The sequence below is a fragment of the Periplaneta americana genome, chromosome 1 (assembly GCF_040183065.1).
Source record: "Periplaneta americana isolate PAMFEO1 chromosome 1, P.americana_PAMFEO1_priV1, whole genome shotgun sequence".
Taxonomy (NCBI): domain Eukaryota; kingdom Metazoa; phylum Arthropoda; class Insecta; order Blattodea; family Blattidae; genus Periplaneta; species Periplaneta americana.
In genome coordinates this window covers 215,505,643-215,530,187 of record NC_091117.1, presented here as the reverse complement: position 1 = coordinate 215,530,187, position 24,545 = coordinate 215,505,643, and the positions used below count along the sequence as shown (strand labels likewise).

The 24,545-nt window shown below is 34.3% G+C and overlaps 2 protein-coding genes across 4 annotated transcripts in view; one reads left to right on the top strand and one right to left on the bottom strand.

Annotated features, from left to right (window-relative positions):
• Positions 1 to 24,545, bottom strand: part of LOC138707996 (uncharacterized) — a 135,967-nt gene that overhangs the window by 102,199 nt on the left and 9,223 nt on the right. The window contains exon 2 of the mRNA XM_069838105.1: positions 1 to 46. The gene's annotated coding sequence lies outside the window, so the exon portion shown is untranslated. The remainder of the gene's footprint in view (positions 47 to 24,545) is intronic.
• The window catches only part of LOC138707983 (uncharacterized), a 37,256-nt gene continuing 14,888 nt past the window's right edge, over positions 2,178 to 24,545 (top strand). Inside the window, exons 1-2 of one of the 3 annotated variants that reach the window (XM_069838084.1) lie at positions 2,178 to 2,242; positions 13,079 to 13,228. In XM_069838084.1, the coding sequence (XP_069694185.1) occupies positions 13,082 to 13,228 (147 nt within the window). In that variant the 5' untranslated portion in view covers positions 2,178 to 2,242; positions 13,079 to 13,081. Of the gene's footprint in view, positions 2,243 to 6,599; positions 6,835 to 13,078; positions 13,229 to 24,545 lie in introns of those variants that run through there. The other 2 variants (XM_069838092.1, XM_069838074.1) reach the window with 2 other exon arrangements.

Sequence of the window (24,545 nt, the reverse complement as noted above, 5' to 3'; positions counted from 1 at the left end):
CAGCCGAAGGCAGAAGTTGTGCAGGTGAGAAGAAGAAATGGTGACACTGGAATAGAAATTAGTCCAATATTAGTGTTTTGTATGAATCTTTCGTGCCAGAGACTAATTCAATATGTTCAATTCCAAAACCCGTCTTATCCATAATAAATATAATAATATATTTAAATTATTTCGTAACTGATTCAAGGAAACGTTTTTTCCTTCTCTTGAAATAATTTGTAAAATTCGATAAAGTGGGTTGCACGCCTCAAGTTTAGTATTATTTCTACCATATCAGAACAACTTTACAAAATCATGAATGTTATTAATATATAACCACATAACATAAGTCTAATTATTGCTAGATATAAAGATTTTGATGCTAACGCTTTTAAACTTTTGTGCGAGATCGTGCGTATTTGCTTGTTTTCCGCACAGAACCAATACGCGGTACGTGTGAAATAACACATTCAGTATTCCCAACGTAACACACATAACAATTTCCCTCTTCTTACCGCTTAAGCGCGACATTCATGTTACTGCTTTAGGCTTTTAAAATATTATTTTTAGAGACGTTTAACATAGTCATAATTATAAATTGGAAACTTACCACTGCAATTTCACCTAAATTGCAATGTTAATTATTGTTTTTAAATATTTGAAAAAATTAAGTAAAGTCTACTACGCCACGAAACTTATTGCATTCCTGATACAAGTAACATTAAGGAAGCCGTGAAAAAATCAACAAGATTCCAGATGCAATATGTTATATAAATAATATTGTTAAAATATTAAAATGAAAAATAAATCATTACATAACCTTACCGTTTGTTTTAAGTTCGCATTTATAGACTGGGGGGGGGGGGAGACAGACGTATATCAAGGCCTGCTGGAGTATAGTAAACACAGAATAGAAGAAAGATATTTTGGTTTTCCGAAGTTGGCGTCATTAAACAGAAACCAACATGGAGATTTCATTGTAACTAATTAGAAATTCGTCTTTAAGGTATGTAATAAACGATCTTCGCACATAATAATGTACGATACACGAGCGGTATGTTTGTTTTCATGTTCTCGGAAATTAAAAAAGCTCAACTACGTTTCGCTTTTTCAATCTTTTCCTCTACCATGAAAACGTCAACATACCGCTCTTGTAACGTATATTACTATTGTGAGACATCGTGCGTATTTGCTTGTTTTCCGCACAGAACCAATACGCGGTAAGTGTGAAATACCACATTCAGTATTCCCAACGTAACACACATAACAATTTCCCTCTTCTTACCGCTTAAGCGCGACATTCATTTTACTGCTTTAGGCTTTTAACATATTATTTTTAGAGACGTTTAACATAGTAATAATTATAAATTGGAAACTTACCACTGCAATTTCACCTAAATTGCAATGTTTATTATTGTTTTTAAATATTTGCAAAAATTAAGTAAAGTCTACTACTCCACGAAACTTATTGCATTCCTGATACAAGTAACATTAAGGAAGCCGTGAAAAAATCAACAAGATTCCAGATGCCGATATTATTACTGCAATATGTTATATAAATAATATTGTTAAAATCTTAAAATGAAAAATAAATCATTACATAACCTTACCGTTTGTTTTAAGTTCGCATTTATAGATTGCGGGGAAAAAAAAAAGACAGACGTATATCACGGCCTGCTGGAGTATAGTAAACACAGAAAACATTTTATAGCAACAATGTTGAAGAAAGATATTTTGGCTTTCCGAAGTTGCCGTCATTAAACAGAAACCAACATGGAGATTTCATTGCAACTAATTAGAAATTCGTCTTTCAGGTATGTAATAAACGATCTTCGCACAAAATAATGTACGATACACGAGCGGTATGTTTGTTTTCATGTTCTCGGAAATTAAAAAAGCTCAACTACGTTTCGCTTTTTCAATCTTTTCCTCGAACATGAAAACGTCAACATACCGCTCTTGTGACGTATACTACTATTGTCTCATTTTGCTTAAGCGGTTTTCTTACATTTACGTTCTTATTGCCCCCAACTCAACTGATGATAATGTACTGAGTTTAATTACATTATTCTGCACATTTGACACAGGTGGCGGTCCACAATGCATGGAAGTCACTGACATTTGGATTGAATTGTGCTGTGGCCTTTGACCTGCATAGCCACACCCTCACAAACCCTGAGTCGAACAGAATTGTAACTCCTCCTCGTAATATTCGACGGCAGAGACGGGAACTGTATCTACGACTCGAGGATGCCATGAATTCGTAAGTTTGAAGGAATTTCCGTTCTATTCAGTCGAGATTTTATGCTACTGACAGCAGCCAGAGCAGCCAGGCAGGCTCAGTATTGATGGACTTCGAAGCATAAAGTTACAAATATTCATACATTTGAAGTACATCATCTTTATAATCGAAAGTAAATAAATTAAATTACTATTATAATTATTAATTTTCAGTCAGAGGCGTACATTAATATTTATCATTATCATTATCATCATTTTTATCGCCATTTATTTTCTTGCGGAATAATAGTAATATACGTTACAAGAGCGGTATGTTGACGTTTTCATGTTCTCGGAAATTAAAAAAGCCCAACTACGTTTCGCTTTTTCAATCTTTTCCTCGAACTTGAAAACAAACATACCGCTCGTGTATCATACATTATTTTGTGCGAAGATCGTTTATTACATACCTGAAAGACGAATTTCTAATTAGTTGCAATGAAATCTCCATGTTGGTTTCTGTTTAATGACTGCAACTTCGGAAAACCAAAATGTCTTTCTTCAACATTGTTGCTATAAAATGTTTTCTGTGTTTACTATACTCCAGCAGGCCTTGATATACGTCTGTCTTTTTTTTCCCCCAGTCTATAAATGCGAACTTAAAACAAACGGTAAGGTTATGTAATGATTTATTTTTCATTTTAATATTTTAACAATATTATTTATATAATATATTGCAGTAATAACATCGGCATCTGGAATCTTGTGGATTTTTTTCACGTCTTCCTTAATGTTACTTGTATCAGGAATGCAATAAGTTTCGTGGAGTAGTAGACTTTACTTAATTTTTGCAAATATTTAAAAACAATAATGAACATTGCAATTTAGGTGAAATTGCAGTGGTAAGTTTCCAATTTATAATTATGACTATGTTAAACGCCTCTAAACATAATATGTTAAAAGCCTAAAGCAGTAAAATGAATGTCGCGCTTAAGCGGTAAGAAGAGGGAAATTGTTATGTGTGTTACGTTGGAAATACTGAATGTGGTATTTCACACTTACCGCATATTGGTTCTGTACGGAAAACAAGCAAATACGCACGATCTCGCACAAAAGTGTTTACATTTTTAATCTTTTTTCTTTGTTTCACAATTTATCCGTTCTCGTTTCTCACCTTTTGATGTAGAAGGAACCTCATTTCAAGAGCAGTAATTTCACTTTTTATTTTTTTTACTGCACATGAATAAACACGCGGTGAAAGTGGTAAGAAATTACTCTAATAATTGAAATACTATTCACAATAGTAATACAGTAATAATAATAATAATAATAATAATAATAATAATAATAATAATAATAATAGTAATAATAATAATAATACTAATAATAATAATAATGGGCGTTACCTTATCTTATAAAGGAGACTGTGATCAAAAAGAAAAAATGGGAAAATTTAATTACATAAATGGAACAATAAGAAGAACCCTGAAATCAAAAGCTAGAAAAGATACATTATTAAAATTTTATAAGGTGATGTCAGTGCCCAGTTTACTATATGCAAGCGGAACATGGGTTATGTAAAAGAGAGATGCCTCTAGATTACAAAGAAATGAGATGAAATTTTTGAGAAGCGTAGCAGGTTACAGGAAAATAGAACATAAAAGAAACGAAGAAATAAGAGAAGAACTTGGTATATATGAATTAAACAACAAAATAGAAGAATATAGATATACATGGATGTCTCACATTTCAAGGATGCAGGACGACAGGATACCATATAAGTTTTGGAAATATAAACCTCGGGGAAGAATAGATATTGGAAGACCAGCCAAAAGATGGATGGACCAATTTCAGTAGCTACTACAGGAATCAAATTCCTAATGCATGAAGGATTATGATGATATAATAATAATAATAATAATAATAATAATAATAATAATAATAATAATAATAATAATGCTTACTTATAAATACATTTTAAGGAACCCGCAGGTTCATTGCTGCCCTCACATAAGCCAAACATCGGTCCCTATCCTGAGCAAGATTAATCCACTTTCTATCATCTTATTCCACTTCCCTCAAATCCATTTTAATATTATCCTCCCATCTACGTCTCGGCCTCCCCAAACGTCTTTTTGCCTCAGGTCTCCCTACTAAAACTCTATATGCGTTTCTGAATTCCCCCATACGTGCTACATGCCCTGCCCATCTCAAACGTCTGGATTTAATGTTCCTAATTTATTATGACAGGTGAAGATTTAATTTAGTAGGTTATTTTACGACGCTTTATCAACATCTTAGGTTATTTAGCGTCTGAATGAGATGAAGGTGATAATGCCGGTGAAATGAGTCCGGAGTATAACACCGGAAGTTACCCAGCATTTGCTCATATTGGGTTGAGGGAAAACCCCAGAAAAAACCTCAACCAGGTAATTTGTCCCGATCGGGAATCGAATACGGGCCACCTGGTTTCGCAGCCAGACACGCTAACCGTTACTCCACACGTGTGGACTGTATATATGTATGTATGTATGTATGTATGTATGCCAATATACAAGTTTTTATTTATGTACAGTAGTGACAAAAAAACCCGGACTGACTCTTGTAGCTGATTTCAGAGCCTTGTTCACTCCAGAGCACGATAGACTGGTAACTAAGACTTTCGTGGTTCGAATCCTGCCTGTGAAGGAAACTTGTTTTTATTCCTTATTCAAATTTATTCCCAATACTTTTCGATTGCTGGTAAAATTCATGTTCTGGGAATAAGTTAATTGAGCAGTAAAATATCGCAGCAATCGAAAAGTATTGGGAATAAATTTGAATAAGGAACAAAAAAAAGTTTCCTTCCGAGGCAGGATTCGAACCACGAAAGTCTTAGTTACCAGTCTATCGTGCTCTGGAGTGAACAAGGCTCTGAAATCAGCTACAAGGGTCGGTCCGGTTTTTTTGCCATTACTGTACGTACTTGTATGCAAGTACGTATTTATGTAAGTGTTTGTACGCATATACGTACGAATGTACGTGTGTACGTACATATACATAATGTGCATTTTGGAATTTGTACAGGGACATCATTTTATTTTTACTAACATTTCTAATATTAACCTGGATCAACGATTAAGAACCGGAAACACGTTTGTTACCCCCTTCCACGACTGGAGTTCGATGATATTGGCGTAAAATACAAACACATCACTTTACTAGGTATAGGAGGGAAGAAACGTAGTTCACCCATTTACGTAAACTAGGAAATATTGCGATTTTGAGTTTGATAATTTTCATTAGGTTTTTGTTTAATCAAAATACAGTACAGTATTAACAATGAGTATTTTTACTCACGAACTGAGCTTTCCATGCGGACGTATTCATTATGCAGTGTATATTATACTGTCTACAGCACATTAGCGTACTCTATAGAGAATGAAGTTAAATTGAAAAATAATCATAATATAGATATTTAAACACATTTTTTAAAATGGTGGCCGTTCATTTCGATACAGGCATATCGATTATTTTTTTGCATATTATCGCACTATAGACTATTGTACGTTATTCCAATTACCAGGTTCGCACTTCGTATCAGTAACTCATGTTGAAATAATTCTGTACCTACTCTATAAAAGAGTATCTTACGTACTGTAAATTCAATCTTCACTTCCGCCCGATCCGAAAAGATAAAATTACTCAGACATACTATGTACTGTCCGTCCAAGTGGTTACGTCGCAGCGTCGTGGAAAGGGAGGAAATCACGTGACAGTTAATCACTTAATGAGGCCCTTTTATTTAAGTTATTTTAAACAGTTGTATAATATTACGTAGACGTCCAATTCCTAACAGAAATTAATGTTCTCAGAAAAGAGCTAAGACATCCCAGCCACTAGCATTTACAGATAGGCGAATAGAAGCAGGTGGGGGAAACCGGGATGGGACACAGGCAAATGGAAAATTATGCAATATTGAAAGCTTTTTCGTCACTGGAAAAGGCGAACATATTTTTGGAACGTACTGTTTACTATGACCGTAAGGCTACTATGACTGTATATGCGGTCTTGGATCTGTGTGGAGGACACTTGAACTTCATTAGTAAAAGGGGTGGGAGTGAAGTACATCCAAAGACTCAGGTACAATAAAAATTGAAGTAAAAATAAAATGATGTCCCTGTACACAGATCATGACATGCTATTTTTATGGTTTCGTACGAGTTTACAGTGTAATATTGAACGCGTCCAGAATTAGGTGTGTTTTCTGGGTCTTTGACCAGCTCTGAAGAGTGGAAGTCATGTTCCAAAGTGGCAGCTACACGTTGCAAAGAACTTTATGTTTACACAACTTTGTTACAAAGCTTCTCTCTTGTGGTACGTACTAATTTTCAACTCTTAGCTCTGCTGATTAGCTCTCAGTGCCTTGTCTATCAAGCATAAAGCGGAAAGTTTCTGCGAAAACACCAGCTTGTATGGAAGTAATGTGACGTAATCTAGAGAAATAAAAGTGCATACACTCAGTCAACGTACTTCAAACGACAAGGTTAGTTGAAGATTTTCTTAGAGTCGATTGCAAGACTGGTAGGTCTAACCACACGACAAAAATCTGGCGTTTCTCGAAAGATTTTGACAATATACAGCTTACTAAATTAGGTAAGTAACATTGTGAATTCCAGGAGAGATGACGCAAGGTATTGGAAAGCATGATTTAGATGTGAAGTTAGAATTTATAATTGTCCCGAAATGAAAAATTGTAATGGACGGAAATAGTAAATCTAGTCACGTCAGCCTTAAGACAAGCTACAGTCTGAAATTGTTATAAGACTTAATTTAATAATGAAAGTCTTACTGAACTTTGCTATGGGTTACTTATTACAGTATTTTTAACAACTTTGCTTTAGTACATTTTGAAATGTACAGTAACTAATGCGAATTTGCAACAAAATAAATTCATACATGCACATACTTGCACAAATACACGCATAAACACAAAATTCACGTGAATTAACACGCACGCACGAACGCACACTACACACAACACAAAACACACAACACAACACACAAAACACACAACACACAAAACACACAACACAACACACAAAACGCAAAACGCACAACACAAAACACACAACACAACACACAAAACACACAACACAAAACACACAACACACAAAACACAAAACACACAACACACAAAACACAAAACGCACAACACAAAACATACAAGACAACACACAAAACACAAAACGCACAACACAACACACAAAACACAAAACGCACAACACAAAACACACAACACAACACACAAAACACAAAACGCACAACACAAAACACAAAACACAACACAAAACACACAACACAACACACAAAACACAAAACACACAACACAATACACAAAACACAAAACGCACAACACAATACACAAAACACAAAACGCACAACGCACAACACAAAACACAAAACACACAACACAAAACACACAACACAAAACACACAACACAAAACACACAACAAAACACACAAAACACAAAACACAAAACACACAACAAAACACACGAAACACAAAACGCACAACACAAAACATACAAGACAAAACACAAAACACAAAACGCACAACACAACACACAAAACACAAAACGCACAACACAAAACATACAAGACAACACACAAAACACACAACACAAAACACACAACACAACACACAAAACACAAAACGCACAACACAAAACATACAAGACAACACACAAAACACAAAACGCACAACACAACACACAAAACACAAAACGCACAACACAAAACACACAACACAACACACAAAACACAAAACGCACAACACAAAACACAAAACACAACACAAAACACACAACACAACACACAAAACACAAAACACACAACACTATACACAAAACACAAAACGCACAACACAATACACAAAACACAAAACGCACAACGCACAACACACAACACAAAACACAAAACACACAACACAAAACACACAACACAAAACACACAACACAAAACACACAACACAAAACACACAACAAAACACACAACAAAACACACAAAACACAAAACACACAACAAAACACACGAAACACAAAACGCACAACACAAAACATACAAGACAACACACAAAACACAAAACGCACAAAACAACACACAAAACACAAAACGCACAACACAAAACACAAAACACACAACACAACACACAAAACACAAAACGCACAACACAAAACATACAAGACAAAACACAAAACACAAAACGCACAACAAAACACACAAAACACAAAACGCACAACACAAAACATACAAGACAACACACAAAACACACAACACAACACACAAAACACAAAACGCACAACACAAAACATACAAGACAACACACAAAACACACAACACAACACACAAAACACACAACACAAAACACACAACACTATACACAAAACACACAACACAAAACATACAAGACAACACATAACACATAAAACACACATACAAATACAAACACAAACACACACACACACACACGAATTTCTAGAGCCTGCATTGTCGTCAAGTTGCAGTGAATACTGAATCTTAATACGTCCCTGTTCAATTAACTGGGAAAGTTCTAATTGACAAAAGCCCAAGGTGATAAAATAAACCTAAAGTTGCAATAATCTTCGAAAGAATCATGGCAGTAACTGGTTGATATCTGAGGAATTCTTTACTGTTTATGGTAGAAAGTAGAAAGATGTAATGTAAGTGAAATAGTCACTATAAATTCAACAGCAAATATAATTTGTAATTTCTATGATATCAGCGTTATCATGACTGTGTTCGAAAGTTTTAATGTACATGAAATGCCTTTTTGCCACATTTCTACAGGGACATCATTTTATTTTTACTAACATTTTTAATATTAACCTGGCTATATCTTTGAATTGACGGTTGAGAACCGGAAACACCGTTTGCTACCCCCTTCCACGACTGGAGTTCGATGATACTGGCGTAAAATACAAACAAATCACTTTACTGGGTATACGAGGAAAGAAAAGTAGTTCATCCATTTACGTAAACTAGGAAATATGGCAATTTTGAGTTTGATAATTTTCATTAGATTTTTCTTCAATCAAAATACAGTACAGTATTAAGAATAAGTGTTATTACTAGACATCGGATTTTTAGGCACTAAAAATTGCAGTTTTAGGCGCCTAAAATAAGCTCAAAATTTGTAAAATTAGGCTCTATTTTAATGAAAATAGGCATTTAGCCACATCAAGGTATCATACTTATTTCTTTCACTGAAATTTTTAGTTATACACTAAAATACGCACAAAAAAGTATGTTTAAACATTAAAAAAGAATACTATATTATATTTATAAACAGAGCTGCACAAATTTAATATATTGAAACTAATGAAATAATGATTATTGATATCAAGATTACTCATTTTAAGTTATTGAAATTCAGTTCCATGCTCAGACTTTATTATAATTATCTGCACAGTACACCACCAGATTTTTTTCTAAATTCTCCACAGTTAACCTTTGCCTTTTGTCACTGAGAATCATTTTGAAAGCAGAAAAACTTCTTTCAACCGAAACTGATGTGAGAGGCGCAAATTTTAAATTAGGTACAATAGAAACATCAATACTTACTGGAATATTTACACTTTCCCCCGATATCACTCTTGATACTTTTTCCAACAACGAAAATCCTACATTCTTATTTAGTACGTTGTCCCACTTATTTTTAACTTTTTTCCCAGTTTCGCCCAAAGCAGAATGTATGTTCACTTGAGCTTCCTTTACTATTGCTATTTGGCTACAAAGAGATTGTTTTTCACGTTCTAATTGTTCAATGCTTGCAGGTATGAAAGAAAAGTTTGATGTTATGTAGGCAATATCGTTTTTTACGTGAGTCATTCAGACAATCTTTCACTGCTTTCACACACGCTGCACTATCAGTTTCAGGTAATTTATCAATAACTGTGACCACTTCTTTAAAATACTTAGAATAATACACCACTGACTGAATCCAGGTTCCCTATCGTGTAACAACCGGCTGAGGCGGGAGTGGGATATCTGGAAAGTTCTCTCTGAATATTGAAATCCTGGATGGGGCTTTGCAGAAACATTTTTTTGTGTTAGAAATAAACGAATTGACAAGAGGAAATTCATTCCGGATTGTTTCAGAAACCCTGTGAAGGCCATGTGCTAGACAGGTTACATGCGTGAGGTTAGGATAAAATGTTTTAAGAAGTGGAGCTGCAGCAACCATGTATGGGGCAGCATCAGTACAAAACAACAGAACTTTAGAATCGTCTATATTACGTGAGTATAAAGATTGTAGGCCTTTATTTACAAAATAAGCAATGGCTTGGCTATTCACTTTCGAAAGTTCCTTAACACATACGAGATGTGGAATCGAAGGTCCATCAGGACTAAGTTTTCCTACTACCATATTTGCTATATACCTATTCATAGGATCTGAGGTTTCATCCACAGAGATCCATATGTAAGAATCACCTATATCCTCCCGAATGGAAGCTAAAGTTTCATTGTATATTCTGTCTAAGTAATTTTTTCTTAGGGTCGACTCAGATGGGATATTTTGTTTGCAGTATTTTTGTGAAAACTGTCTTAAAACCGGATTTTCAATTGCATTCCAGGGAATGTTGGCAGCAACAAACGCTCTGGTTAAATCAGCACAGAAATTGCTGCTGAGATTGGATGAAGTAGGCTGTCTTAGTAAAGTTTGTTGCAGTTGATTTTTCTGCTGGGCTTTAGCCTTATGAGCCGCTCCTTGCACATGCTGCTTTAGGTGGCACTTCTTTTCTTGCGAAATCTAAAAATGTAAAGTAAACTGAATTAAAATAAAATCCTAATTGTTGTATTGCCGTATTTCTATCACAAAGTTAGTGGGTTCGAACAATCAAAATTTTAATGACCTGCAAATACTTTAACTATCGGAATTTAAAAGGTTAAAATGTAGTGGTCTTAAAAAGAATTATACCTCAGGATAGCTCAGTCAATGTATAAATATTATAGGCCTACTCATTAAAATTAATAGAATTTATATATTTCAACTATTGTTACATACCTGTTTGCTACAAATCTTGCAGAATATTATTTTTACATCATAAGTGAATTCTGAATATTCTGTTAGCCATTGCCGGATCAATGTAGATTTTGCACTTATATTTTTCGGCATTATCGCGTTAAACTTCACAGGAAAACGTCCTACCGCTCAAAACTTCTCAACACAAATAAGGTGAGGGAAAGAGCAACTGTTAACGAGCATTCAAATGAACCGTTGTTATTGAGATTCAATTGGACAAAAATACAAAGTTCCACTTATTGTTGCATTTCCTGGTAGTGTTAACACTAGGAGGGCCATTCTTTTAAATATTTTGTAACGGTTTACCCTACTAATTCGCAGTTTTACGACTTTTCATAAATATTTCAAAAACACTCTTTCTCCAAAAATTGTGATTTCATGACACTCTGAAGGGCAGTACAGCTAATCGGTTTCAGACCGAAAACAGTCATTTTTATAGTATAGTATATCTCTGAATCGGTAGCAGCACATGTTCTGCTTCAAAACTAAGGTTGGTTCTTTGTCGGCATTTATGCCTCCAAACATGTTAAATTCGGTGAAATCTATTGCGAGTGTCGTGAGATTCAAAACATTTTGTTTCCTTTATCAATGGTTTCATGGCCGGTGTGAAGCAAACTTTCCACTTTTTAAATGCCTTACATTTCGCAGTGAATGCATGTTTAAATTATAAAAAGTAAGAGTAAAATGCGAAACTTTACAGTGATTTAGGCATTTTTAGGCGAATATTAACAAATTAGGCTCTAATAACCGTTTTAGGGCATTTAGGGCACTATAAAACTCTTTGAATACCTTTCAATTTCCATGAAACACAAATATTAATAATTATTTTTACTTTTCTCCTAAAGAAACAAAATAGGCATTTGCCCTAGAATCCGATGTCTGGTTATTACTCACGAACTGAGTTATCCATGCCAACGTATTCATTATGCAGTGTATATTATACTGCCTTCAGCACATCAGCGTACAGTATAGAGAATGAAGTTAAATTGAAAAATAATCATAATGTGGATTATTAAACATATTTTTGAAAATGGTGGCCGTTCATTTCGATACAGGCTTCAGTTCTTTTGTGCATATTAATGCACTATACACTATTGCATCTAATTCCAAGTATCAGTTTTGTCCTTCGTACTAGTAATTCATGTTGAAATAATTCTGTACCTACTTCTCTAAAAGAGTACCTTACGTACTGTAAATTCAATCTTCACTTCTGCCCGACCAGCACAGATAAAATTACTCAGACATGCTATCTACTGTCCGTCCAAGTGGTTATGTCGCAGGATCGTAGAAAGGGTGGAAATCATGTCACAATTAATTACTTCACGAGGCCCTTTTATTTATTTTAAACAGTTGTATAATATTACGTAGACGTCCAATTCCTAACATAATTTAATGTTTTGAGAAAAGAGCGAAGACAACCCACCATTAGCCTTTACAGAGGGGCGAGCAGAAGCAGATGGGGGGGGGAAATCGGGATGCGGCGTAGGCAAACGGACGACAGTACTTTTGCGAACATATGATTCAATATTGAAAGCTCTTTCGTCACTGGAAAACGCGAACATATTTCTAAACGTACTATACTTACTAACTCAGTACTTGTTTTCTATATGCGGCCTTCGTTCTGTGTGGAGGACAGTTGGAACTTTATTAGTAGATGGAGTGGGAGTGAAGTACATTCAGAAACTCAGATACAATAAAAATTGAAGTAAAAATAAAATGATGTCCCTGTACATACTATTCATTTACAGCGATATCTATACGATAATTTACTATCATATTTTGCCTCGTTCGCAGATCATGGAAGATTTTTTGCTGTTACTTACGACGATTGTGACGCTACTTGCTTCTGTCACATGTAAAGAACTGCATGAAGATGGCAAAGACATGGTTCCATTATCAAGAAGGAAACGTTACGTAGTGTTCCCAGAGGGTAGCACTTTTTCGGTAAGTGTTAATTGATTTCTTTAAAATGAGGAGCAAATTGTATGTTTGGGAATTTAGCTATTATATTGTTATGAAGTCTTGGACCGAAGTTGCTACTGTGACTATATACTACAGTTGTGGTACATTCACAGTAGGTTCTGTCAAGCATTTGTTTGATCTTTTGGTTTTATATTTATGTGAACATAAGTATATTTCGGCTTTTTATGTACGAAATTCAATAAGATGTCGTTATAAATTTGATGGAAGTAAGATACTTTAAATTCTGAATATAACAGTTCTGAAGGATAATCAAGAGGTTTATTAAGACACTAGCCGTACCCGTGCGCTTCTCTGCACCCGTTAGAAATAAATATAAAGTAATTACATAATTAAAATAGAACATTTGATCCAGGGAACATTCGTGTTTGATATAAGGATAAATCGTTTATTATGTTACTTAATTTAAATTGTATTTGCATAATTAAATGCGATCATTTTGATCCAGAGACTACTCATTTGGTCATAAAAATTATTTTAGGAAATACAGGAAACGAATGTACAGAATAGCCTATCAATTTTTCTGTACATAAGAAGCTATTTTAATCTTACCTGTCCTCGATTCACTCAGAAGTTACTGTAATAACATTATAGCATTATGTCCATCTAGAGAAACTACACTTTCCAATGGCGAATTAATAATTAATTACACAAATAGGTTAATTTAGCTTCTGATATTACTTCATACAAACACAGAAACATTATTTGTAGGCTATCTTTCATAGCTTTCGATTGTTGCTGTCCAAGGCCCCTTATAGACGAAGTCGTTTGTTTTTTAATTCATTACACGGCCTTAGATGGCAGTTATTTTAATTTTAAAACTCATTTATCTCATTAAATATCAGTCCTATCAAAATTTTTCAAGGAATAAAACTTATCGCAAATTATTTTTAAAGAAACGTGTGTTATGTATCATTTTTCACAAAAATCAATAATAAGCGAGATATTTCGATTTATTTAATTCAGGCCCCCTTATAACCCCCCCTTTTAAATAATGTATTTTGAATGCGATATAGCCTAAAATCTAAGTTACAACGAACTTAATTTATATTCCAATTTTCATCGAAATGCGTTCAGCCATTATCACGTGAAAAGGTAACAAACATACAGACAGACAGACAGACATACAAACAAAAATTTCAAAGAAGCGATTTTCGGTTTCAGGATGGTTAATTATATATGTTAGGACCAATTATTTTTGGAAAATCGAAAATTACCAGAAAAATTTCGGCTACAGATTTATTATTAGTATAGATGTGTATTATTCTACTCTGTAGCAGAGTTCTTCAGTTAATACGCGCTTCGTGGGAAGCTTTTCTTCAACATTGTAACATCTATCATTAATCGGAGCGGATAATCCGCATGTTAACATGATGAGACAGATGTCGAACTCAAATCGTCGTGTGATTCCCTCTGCCTTTCTTTTCCCGAAGACTTTACTAAAGCTACAATTCGAAATTTTCGAGAAGAATTGCGAGGTCGTGAATATGAATCATGGAAGACCCGTTCAGGACGGGGAAAAGGTGTTGAGATGTATAGCGAAGTAACAGCCGCCAACAGTTGATTTGCAAACAAGAAAGGACTTTCGACTAGTGAATGGATATCTAGCCTGAAAATGACAGCAAATTTAGCAGCTGTTCGTTCCGTTCCCAGCAGATCTCTCAACGGTACCCGGTGCAGACACGGCTGCCCGGAGATTGAAACTTTAGCACACGTCTTGGGATTCTGTGAACAGGGATTGCTCTTGAGGAACTCTAGACATCATCTTGTAAGATCCAAAATTGCTGCCGCATAAAGAAATAAGGGCTGGATAGTAGAAGAAGAAATCTCCTGTCTAGCTGAAAATGGGTCAACGAGACGAGTTTTAGCGTACAATGCTGACACTAAACAGGGCATCATTGTGGACCCCACGATACGTTTTGAAGTAGGATGTCATCAGTCAGCCGAGGTCCATCTTGAGAAGAAGTCGATCTATGAGCCTACAGTCAACTATTTCAAGATGAAATACTCCTTAGTCCACGTTGAAGTATTCGGCTTGCTCATAGGTGCTCGAGGGACTATACCAGCTGTTTTCGAAGAATTTCGACGGCAGTTTGCTCTGCCAACATCTCTGAGGGATGACATTGTGATAATTGTGTTAAAAGAATCCTGCCAAATCCTAATTAATCACATGGTGCCACATTAATAGCAATTGTAATTTTTCACGCCGTTTTCTTTTTTTCCCTTTTCTAAAATTTAATACCTATGTTTACATATGTATAATATTTTTTTGAGGATATACGGAGTCCGTAAGGGCTACCCTCAATGGGGGGCAGTTTAGTATTAGTAATATTTTATTTGATGACTTCCAGTTTCGAATCTTGTAATTTTGATGGTATTTGGCTGAGATACAGTCGCATTTATCAACCCCGAAAATTCAACAATTTTAACAAAATTATTCTCTTAGGAAGATAGTTGAGGTGAATTGTAATGCCTCTAATCGTATTTGTATGCGAATTGTGTAAGTGGTACAGCGAAATTGTTTTTTTTTACATATTTTTGTGAATACTGCCATATTACGTTTTATTTTCATGCAGAAGCTTTTTCAGAGCTTTGCTTTATTCATGCATGACAATGTAAATGTTTTATATTTGACGTAGCGAATAATGTATGAATATTCAGTCGTTACTCTGCAAAGGACGACCGTTGTATTCGCAGAGAGTGAATAACTTGGATTCTAAAGGGGACGGATAACTCCAGTTTACGACTAATAAACCTGTAGACCGCAATTTCCGACGCATCTGTCTGTGCGGTCAGCACAATTGTTTACGACACACACATGACGATGGTACTTAACACCTCGTAGAGTGCAGTACAACCTAATAGAATTGATAGCTACATTCGGTGACATCTGCAGTCCTCGTGGAAGTGTCACGGAAAACCACAATCAATTTCATCCAGGAACTTACAAATCATCGGATACTCTCCGGGTACGAAGTATAAAAATATCGTGAATAAATAAAACGAAAAACTTTTGGAGGGAACATGCCTTCGAGATGGAAGACAGAAGACCAACAAATAAATGTTGAAGTATTAACTTTCGTTAAAAAAACTTAGGCCCAATAGGAAGATCAATATCAAAACAGGCTGTTAGTCAAACGTATAATGGATTCACAATAGGAAATAAATATGTTTTGGAAATAATTCCATTCTTTCATTCAGTGTTCTGCCCAAGGGCAGGTCTTCCACTGCAAACCCAGAATTCTCCAATCTTTCCTATTTTCTGCCTTTCTCTTTGCCTCCCCATATGATCCACACATCTTAATATCGTCTATTATCTGATATCTTCTTCTGCCCCGAACCTTTCTCCCGTTTATAATTTCTTCCAGTGCATCCTTCAGTTGGCAGTTTGTTCTCAGCCAGTGACCCAACCAATACCTTTTCCCCTTCCTGATCAGTTTCAGCATCATTCTTTCTTCACCCACTCTTCCCAACACAGCTTCATTTCTTATTCTGTCTGTCCACTTCACACGTTCCATTCTTCTCCATATCCACATTTAAAATGCTTCTAGTCGTTTCTCTTCACTTCGTCGTAATGACCATGTTTCTGCTTCATACAGTGCCACACTCCAAACAAAGCACTCAACTTGTCTCTTCCTTAGTTCTTTTTCCAGAGGTCATAATTCCATTAGTGGCGTATTATTTCTTTTGGAAAAATTTTGTAAATCATATTAAGGTTAAGGTGAGTGTTTCATTTCCTATTATTGTTATTATTATTATTATTATTATTATTATTATTATTATTATTAGTAGTAGTAGTAGTAGTAGTAGTAGTAGTAGGGTAGACGAGGGTAATTGTAAACACTTTTCACTGACTTCAAATATATTTCAACATTACACAACTCAGTAACGGTAAGCATGAAAAAGAAACATTGTGTTATTTTTAGATCTTTCTTTTCCTTGAAAATGGGTTTAAAATAATCAGGTTGACTTTTTTTCATCTTTTAATTGCAAGTTTACATTTACCCCACCTGTTTACATTTACCCCTTTGAGAGGGGGTAATTGTAAACACCAATTTTCGCACGGGCTATCAGACACTGAACATTTTTTGTTCTGTTTCAGAAGAAAGAGCTGTACTCCTTTCAACTCCAATTTCGATCACTGGTACATTTCGTCCCTTTAACCTATGATATACGACAATATAGGAACTCAGTACCTCTCCTGAGCTCCACGATAACTGTAGTTACTATTTTTCACATCTGTGACAACCCTCTCTAAATCCTCTTCGGTGTAGTTGGGTGGAGGTCTCTTTGATTACTGAAAAGTACGAAATGTAACCATAATAAAACATGTTTACAGTTACCCCCAAACAATTAAAACTATGGGCAAATGTAAACACGTCATAATTTAATGAACTGAGGTTATGGGAGATCTCAAAACCATTGTAATAAATGTTAACTACTATACATTACTCATAAAAACAACATATTATTAAAAAAATAGCACTGTACGTTTACTTACAATGCCAAAAATGAAGGTGAAGCAAAATTTTTTCTCAACTTTTTTTGTAGACTCTTACAAAGCATTCATTCAAAACCAAGCAGTTACTCCTATTTGGGGCAAAACTGCTTTGTAGGTTAGCCAACATGTTAATTCAAATATTCCCCTGAATTAAAATTTGTATATTGACAGTTTTGTTTTGCTCACAGCATTTGTTTACAATTACCCTTTCTTTACAATTACCCTCATCTACCCTATTATTATTATTATTATTATTATTATTATTATTATTATTATTATTATTTTAACATATACCTCATACACATTTTCATACCTTCTTTTAGACATTATTTTCTGGTATTAACTTGGCGCCACCGATTCTCTACAATTCTTAATCTATTCATCCATTAAATCCTCAACCAATTCCAATTAATACGATACAATACAATTAATACAATTTCATTACTAGAAACAACATTGACTGTTTACACTGGAATAGAATAACCCGCATACTGCCTTGGCAACGACGTTCAAAACTTTCTTGTAGGATAAATTTTTATTTATGAAACAAATTTATGTAACATTCAAACGTAAAACAAATTTAATTAATCGACGATCGTTAAAAAAATAATATGCGTTAAGTACGTATCAGATTCTCAGAAACTGAAAAAATGAGGCTCCTCCATTCTATTATTACTTACTTTCTTACTGGCTTTTAAGGAACCCGGAGGTTCATTGCCGCCCTCACATAAGCCCGCCATTGGTCCCTATCCTGAGCAAGATTAATCCATTCTCTATCATCATATACCACCTTCCTCAAATCCATTTTAATATTTTCCTCCCATCTACGTCTCGGCCTCCCTAAAGGTCTTTTTCCCTCCGGCTTCGCAACTAACTCACTATATGAATTTTTGTTTTCGCCCATACGTGCTACATGCCCTGCCCATCTCAAACATCTGGATTTAATGTTCCTAATTATCTCAGGTGAAGAATACAATACGTGCAGTTCTGTGTTGTGTAACTTTCTCCATTCTCCTGTAACTTCATCCCTCTTAGCCTCAAATATTTCCCTAAGCACCTTATTCTCAAACACTCTTAACATATGCTCCTCTCTTAAAGTGAGAGTCCAAGTTTCACAACCATACAGAACAACCGGTAATATAACTGTTTTATAAATTCTAACTTTCAGATTTTTTGACAGCAGACTGGATGATAAAAACTTTTCAACCGAATAATAACAGGCATTTCCCATATTTATTCTGTGTTTAATTTCCTTCCGAGTATCATTTATATTTGTTACTGTTGCTCCAAGATATTTGAACTTCTCCACCTCTTCAAAAGATAAATTTCCAATGTTTATATTTCAATTTGGTACAATATTCTCGTCACGAGACATAATCATATACTTTGTCTTTTCGGGATTTACTTCCAAACCTATCTCTTTACTTGCTTCCAGTAAAACTCCCGTGTTTTCCGTAATCGTTTGTGGATTTTCTCCTAACATTTTCACGTCATCCGCATAGACAAGCAGCTGATGTAACCCGTTCAATTCCAAACCCTCTCTGTTATCCTGGACTTTCCTAATGGCATACTCTAGAGCACAGTTAAAAAGTAAACGTGATAGTGCATCTCCTTGCTTTAGCCCGCAGTGAATTGGAAACGCATCTGACAGAAACTGACCTATACGAACTCTGCTGTACGTTTCACTGAGACTCATTTTAATTAATCGAACTAGTTTCTTGGGAATACCAAATTCAATAAGGATGTCATATCAGGTCTATGTTTCCATATTTACAATGGTATAATCCTAGAAATTGAATTTTTTAATATTCCGAAACGTCTGAAAAATTATACTTCACTCTATCGCTAAGAGGGAAACCATTTTCATAACCCTGCCATCGTGAAGGCCACTAATATTCGAATGATGCTTGTAAATATCTAACTCACGTCAGCAATAAAAAAGTGCTTGGAGCTACTGAATCTGTATTGTAAGAATGAATAAATGTAGACCACTGTTTGTCACTGTAGAGAGATCAAGGGATAAACTGTCAGCAGGGAATACAGCGAAGTTGTTGAAACACATTGTGTTGGGGTACAGGAGGGTTGTGAACTTGTATTTCTACTACCTTTTTTGTGTACCTTCTATGTTCCATACTCCAATGGGACCTCCTTTATAAATTACAAATCCCATTGGAGTATTGGACGTAGAGTGTACAAAAAAAAGGCAGCAGAAATTCAAGTTCACGAGTCTAGGTATATGCTACTGCTTCTGTATCCGAACAATCAATATCTTTAGACAGCAACATTTTACTTGCCGCACTTGCTGTAAGGTTGTATGGAGGTGAGGATTTATTGCAAAAGGCTCTCTACACAATAGACAAGAACAGAAACACTCTAACATTTTCTGCGAAATAATTAATCTAGGTTGAAGCTACATCAATAATCTTAGAGTGTTTATCGAAGTAGACCAAGAATCGACTCCTGGTAGACGCAATTTATATAAATTTCACTATTCGGTCTGATTAGATTAGATTGAATTACAGCCTGATTCATTTGAAGAGACATTAAATAAAATCGGTATAAAAATCGAAGGTATTTTTTTTAAAGAAACATACTAAAAAAAATCCAAATTTGAGATATTAAGCATTATGATGAGTACATTGTAGCGGCCATCTACTGAATTAGTTGTTGGGGGGGGACATCATACAGTACTGTAATAATAATCTATATATATATATATATATATATATATATATATATATATATATATATAATTTGAACTGGTAATGGAAATTACGGGAAAACGGCACAACGGATTTTAATGAGTGACCCCTCATTTTCATGTCTGGCATCCAAAGTTTTTCGGAAAAGTAGTAGTTTTCAGTGAAATGTCAATTTTCCTACATTATTTTCCTATTTTCCAAAATCCATCTGTTGTCAGTTTTGAGAACTAATTTTATCGAATCACGGCAGACTTGATTGAATTTCAGAACAAAACACACACTACAATAAACAATAGGCTATTACACGAAGGCCATGACCTGCAGGATTGCCGACATATTTAGAGCACAATTCAATTTGTTATTAAAACTGATTCTGCAGTGTATAATTTTGTGAGTACAGCTGTGTATTGGATATTCAAATCTACGAAACTTGAGGTGGTTTGATGACATTATTACCATTAGAAATTAAATATTATTATAGTTAATATCATGATGCATCTATTTTTTTCATTAATTGTACATAATATTGATGCTATATTGATGACATGAAAGTGAAACGTTTTGTGGTTATGTAAGTAAATGTAGAGAATATCTTAATTTAGATCTTCATTTCTATAATTTACTGAGTGGCTGCTATAGGCTATATAACTACAAAACTTCAGATAATAATATTGTTATTAAAAATCAAATATTGTTATATTTATCAACCCTGTGGGGTTGGGTCTTTTTCATATACTTAATGGCGGTGTAGTGTAGATATTGATATGTGTCATTGTCTTCAGTATTGGCTCGAGAGAGCGCAAAAATTACAGTTCCTAAGGAAAGATCAAAAGGTATTACTTACTGATAAAATAAGAGGCCTAGAAAATTTTGTAGTCTCCTGATCATTTCAGAAAGATCACTTAATAGGATAAAATGATTTTACGCTCTACATTTCAAGTTCTACATGCAGCAGCTATACGAAAATGCTATTGTTCGAAAGCTTAGCAAACCTGACGTTTTTTTTTAACTTTTGCCTACAATCCACAATGACCTGAAATACCTACTGCTATCGTCCTGACATTGATACTTGCGTTTTCGCGTTGAAACTCAAAAACTGAAGTTGGATAGGTTCAAGAAAAAGTATTTGGACTAAAAAAATCCATTAAGAGGGAGTATGTTTCATTATTATGGAAGCAAATAACTATCAAAAAGACAAGTATTCTTCATTGGAAATAAATCTGAAAAATTTTTATTTGAACGTCTAACGAACTTAGTTTGCAGCAGTATTTGCTGCACAAGCCACTAGTAATAATAATAATAATAATAATAATAATAATAATAATAATAATAATAATAATAATAATAATAATAATAGTAAACTGCCCCCCATTGAGGGTAGCACGCTACAATACAAAATGTTCCAGGACTATGTTCTGCATCAGTCACCGAATTTTATATGAAAGCTTTCAACTCGCATGCTGCTTAACCCTTAAATTGACAAAGTATCCTATAGGATACAACAGGTTAATAGGCTTTTTATTTATATATATATACACAATTTGAACTGGTAATGGAAATCACGGGAAAACGGCTGGACGGATTTTAATAAATGACCCCTCATTTTGAAGCTTGGAACTCAGAGTTTTTCGGAAAATTAGTAGTTTTCAGTGAAATGTCAATTTTTAAACATAATTTTCCTATTTTCCAAAATCCATCTGTCGTCAGTTTTGAGAACTAGCTAATAGCATTCACGGCCGACTTGATATACCTTCGCTTTTTTGTAAACGAGAAGCGAAGCGAGCATCAAGTCGGCCGTGTTGCATTTCAGAATAAAACAAAACACATAACTTACTACAGTAAACAATATTACACGAAGGCCATGATCTGCAAGAATGCCGACATATTTAGAGCTCAAATTAAATTGGTTATTAAAAACATAACTTACTAAAAATAATTTACAGGTTCGATTCTGTGGTGTGTTATTTTCTGGGTACAGCTGTGTATTAAATTTTAAAAACTACAAACCTTGAGGTGGTTTGATGACATTATTACCATTAGAAATGAAATATTATTGTAGTTAATGTCATGATGTGACTATTTTTCATTAATTATACATATTAATGCTATATTGATGATATGAAAGTGAAACGTTTTGGGGTTATATAAGTAGATGTAGAGAATAACTTAAATTTGATTTTGATTTATATATTTTACTGAGTGGCGGCTATATAGTATATATAGTATATGTTACTGAAAGCTATAAAACTTATATAAGATAATATTAAAATTCAAATATTTTTATAGTTATTAATCAAGTGGTGTTGGGTGTTTTTCATATATTTAATGGCGGTGTGGTGTAGATATTTATATGCGTGGTTCTCTTCAGTATTGGCTCGAGAGGGAGTATCTTTCATTGTTATGGAAGCAAATAACTTTCCGAATGTCTGGTAATCTTCATTGAAAATAAATCTGAAAAATGTTTATTTGAACGTCTAATGAACTTAGTTTGCAGCATTTGCTGCACAAGCCACTAGTATGCTATAATTTTAATAGAACAATAGAAAACAAATTGGTAGGAAAATTAAAATTTCACAATACTATAATAATGTGCAACATATTTATAAAATATGGACATTGTGATAGTTGTTTTCTTTACAGTCCGACACGATTTAATAAACTAGTATGAGAAATGAAGCTTTGCCAATTTAAGGGTTAAAGTGGTTTATTTTAAAAGCATTATCATCATCATCATCATCATCATCATCATCATCATCATCTTACTAACAAGTATTAGGCCAAGTGGCCTGTTACGGTCTCAAACTAGAATTTTCAGTCCATCTCTTCTTTGGACGGCCTAGAGATATTTTGCCATATGGATGGTAATGAAACAGTGCTTTTGGAATTCTGCATCGATTCATTCGTTCGAGATGATCCTTCCACTGAAGTTGATATTTGCTGATGAACTGCATAATGGGTTCTATTTGAAGTTCTTGCATTAGGTCCTCATTTTTTATGATCCCAGCGAGTATATCCAGCTGTTGCTCTCATGAACCTCATCTCACTTGCTGGTATTCTACTGACATCTTTATTCTTCACAGTCCACGCTTCACACCATAGCTTAATACTGGCTGTGCTAAGGTCTTATACAAGCCTATTCTTGTGTGTCTTTGTACTAGTGAAGGTTTCATGATTTTATTAATGATCCCCATTGTTTTATTATATTTACATATTTTTTCAGCAATATCTACTTCATCTTAAGGTGATAGTGTATAGCCAAGATAAGTGAAGGTATTTACTCTTTCTATTATTTTATTATTCAAACAGATTTTGCTTGGTACAAGGAATTTCCCACAAAATGACATGATTTTCGATTTTTCAATATTAATTTCCATGTTATATTTTTCACCAACCATATTTAAATGGTGTACTGAATATTGTAAATCATCTTCAGTTGATGCCATTAGAACTAAATCATCAGCGAAAAGTAAAGCATCAAGCTGCAAATTTCGATTAATTGGAATAAATCCATGGTGTGTCTGTCGCCAATCTTGAATGATTCTATATATATATATACATATATATATATATGTAATAAACAGAAGTGGTGAAAGACCACAGCCTTGTCGTACTCCACTATAAATGGGTCGCCATTGTGAAAGTTTATTGTTGCTTCGAATTGCTATGATGGTTGTTTTATATATATTGTAAATATTTTGTATAATCTGTTGAGACACTTGATCATCTGCCAAAATCTGAAGTAATTTATTCCGATTAACTTTATCAAAAGCCTTTTTAAAGTCAATGAATGCCATATGCGTTTCTAGATTAAATTCTCTATGTTTCTCAACCAGTAATTTCAATGCGAAATATCCATCACAACAGGACCTTCCTCGACGAAAACCATTTTGTTCCTCACTGATAATATTGTCGTAATGCTTATTGAGTTTGTTTTTCAAAATATTTGCATAAATTTTATATCCTGCGTTCAATAATCTATTCCTCTATAATTATCCGTAATTTTCAGATCTCCTCTCTTACGTATAGGGATTACAATAGATTTAGTCCAACTTTCTGGAAATCCTTGTCCCTCCCATAT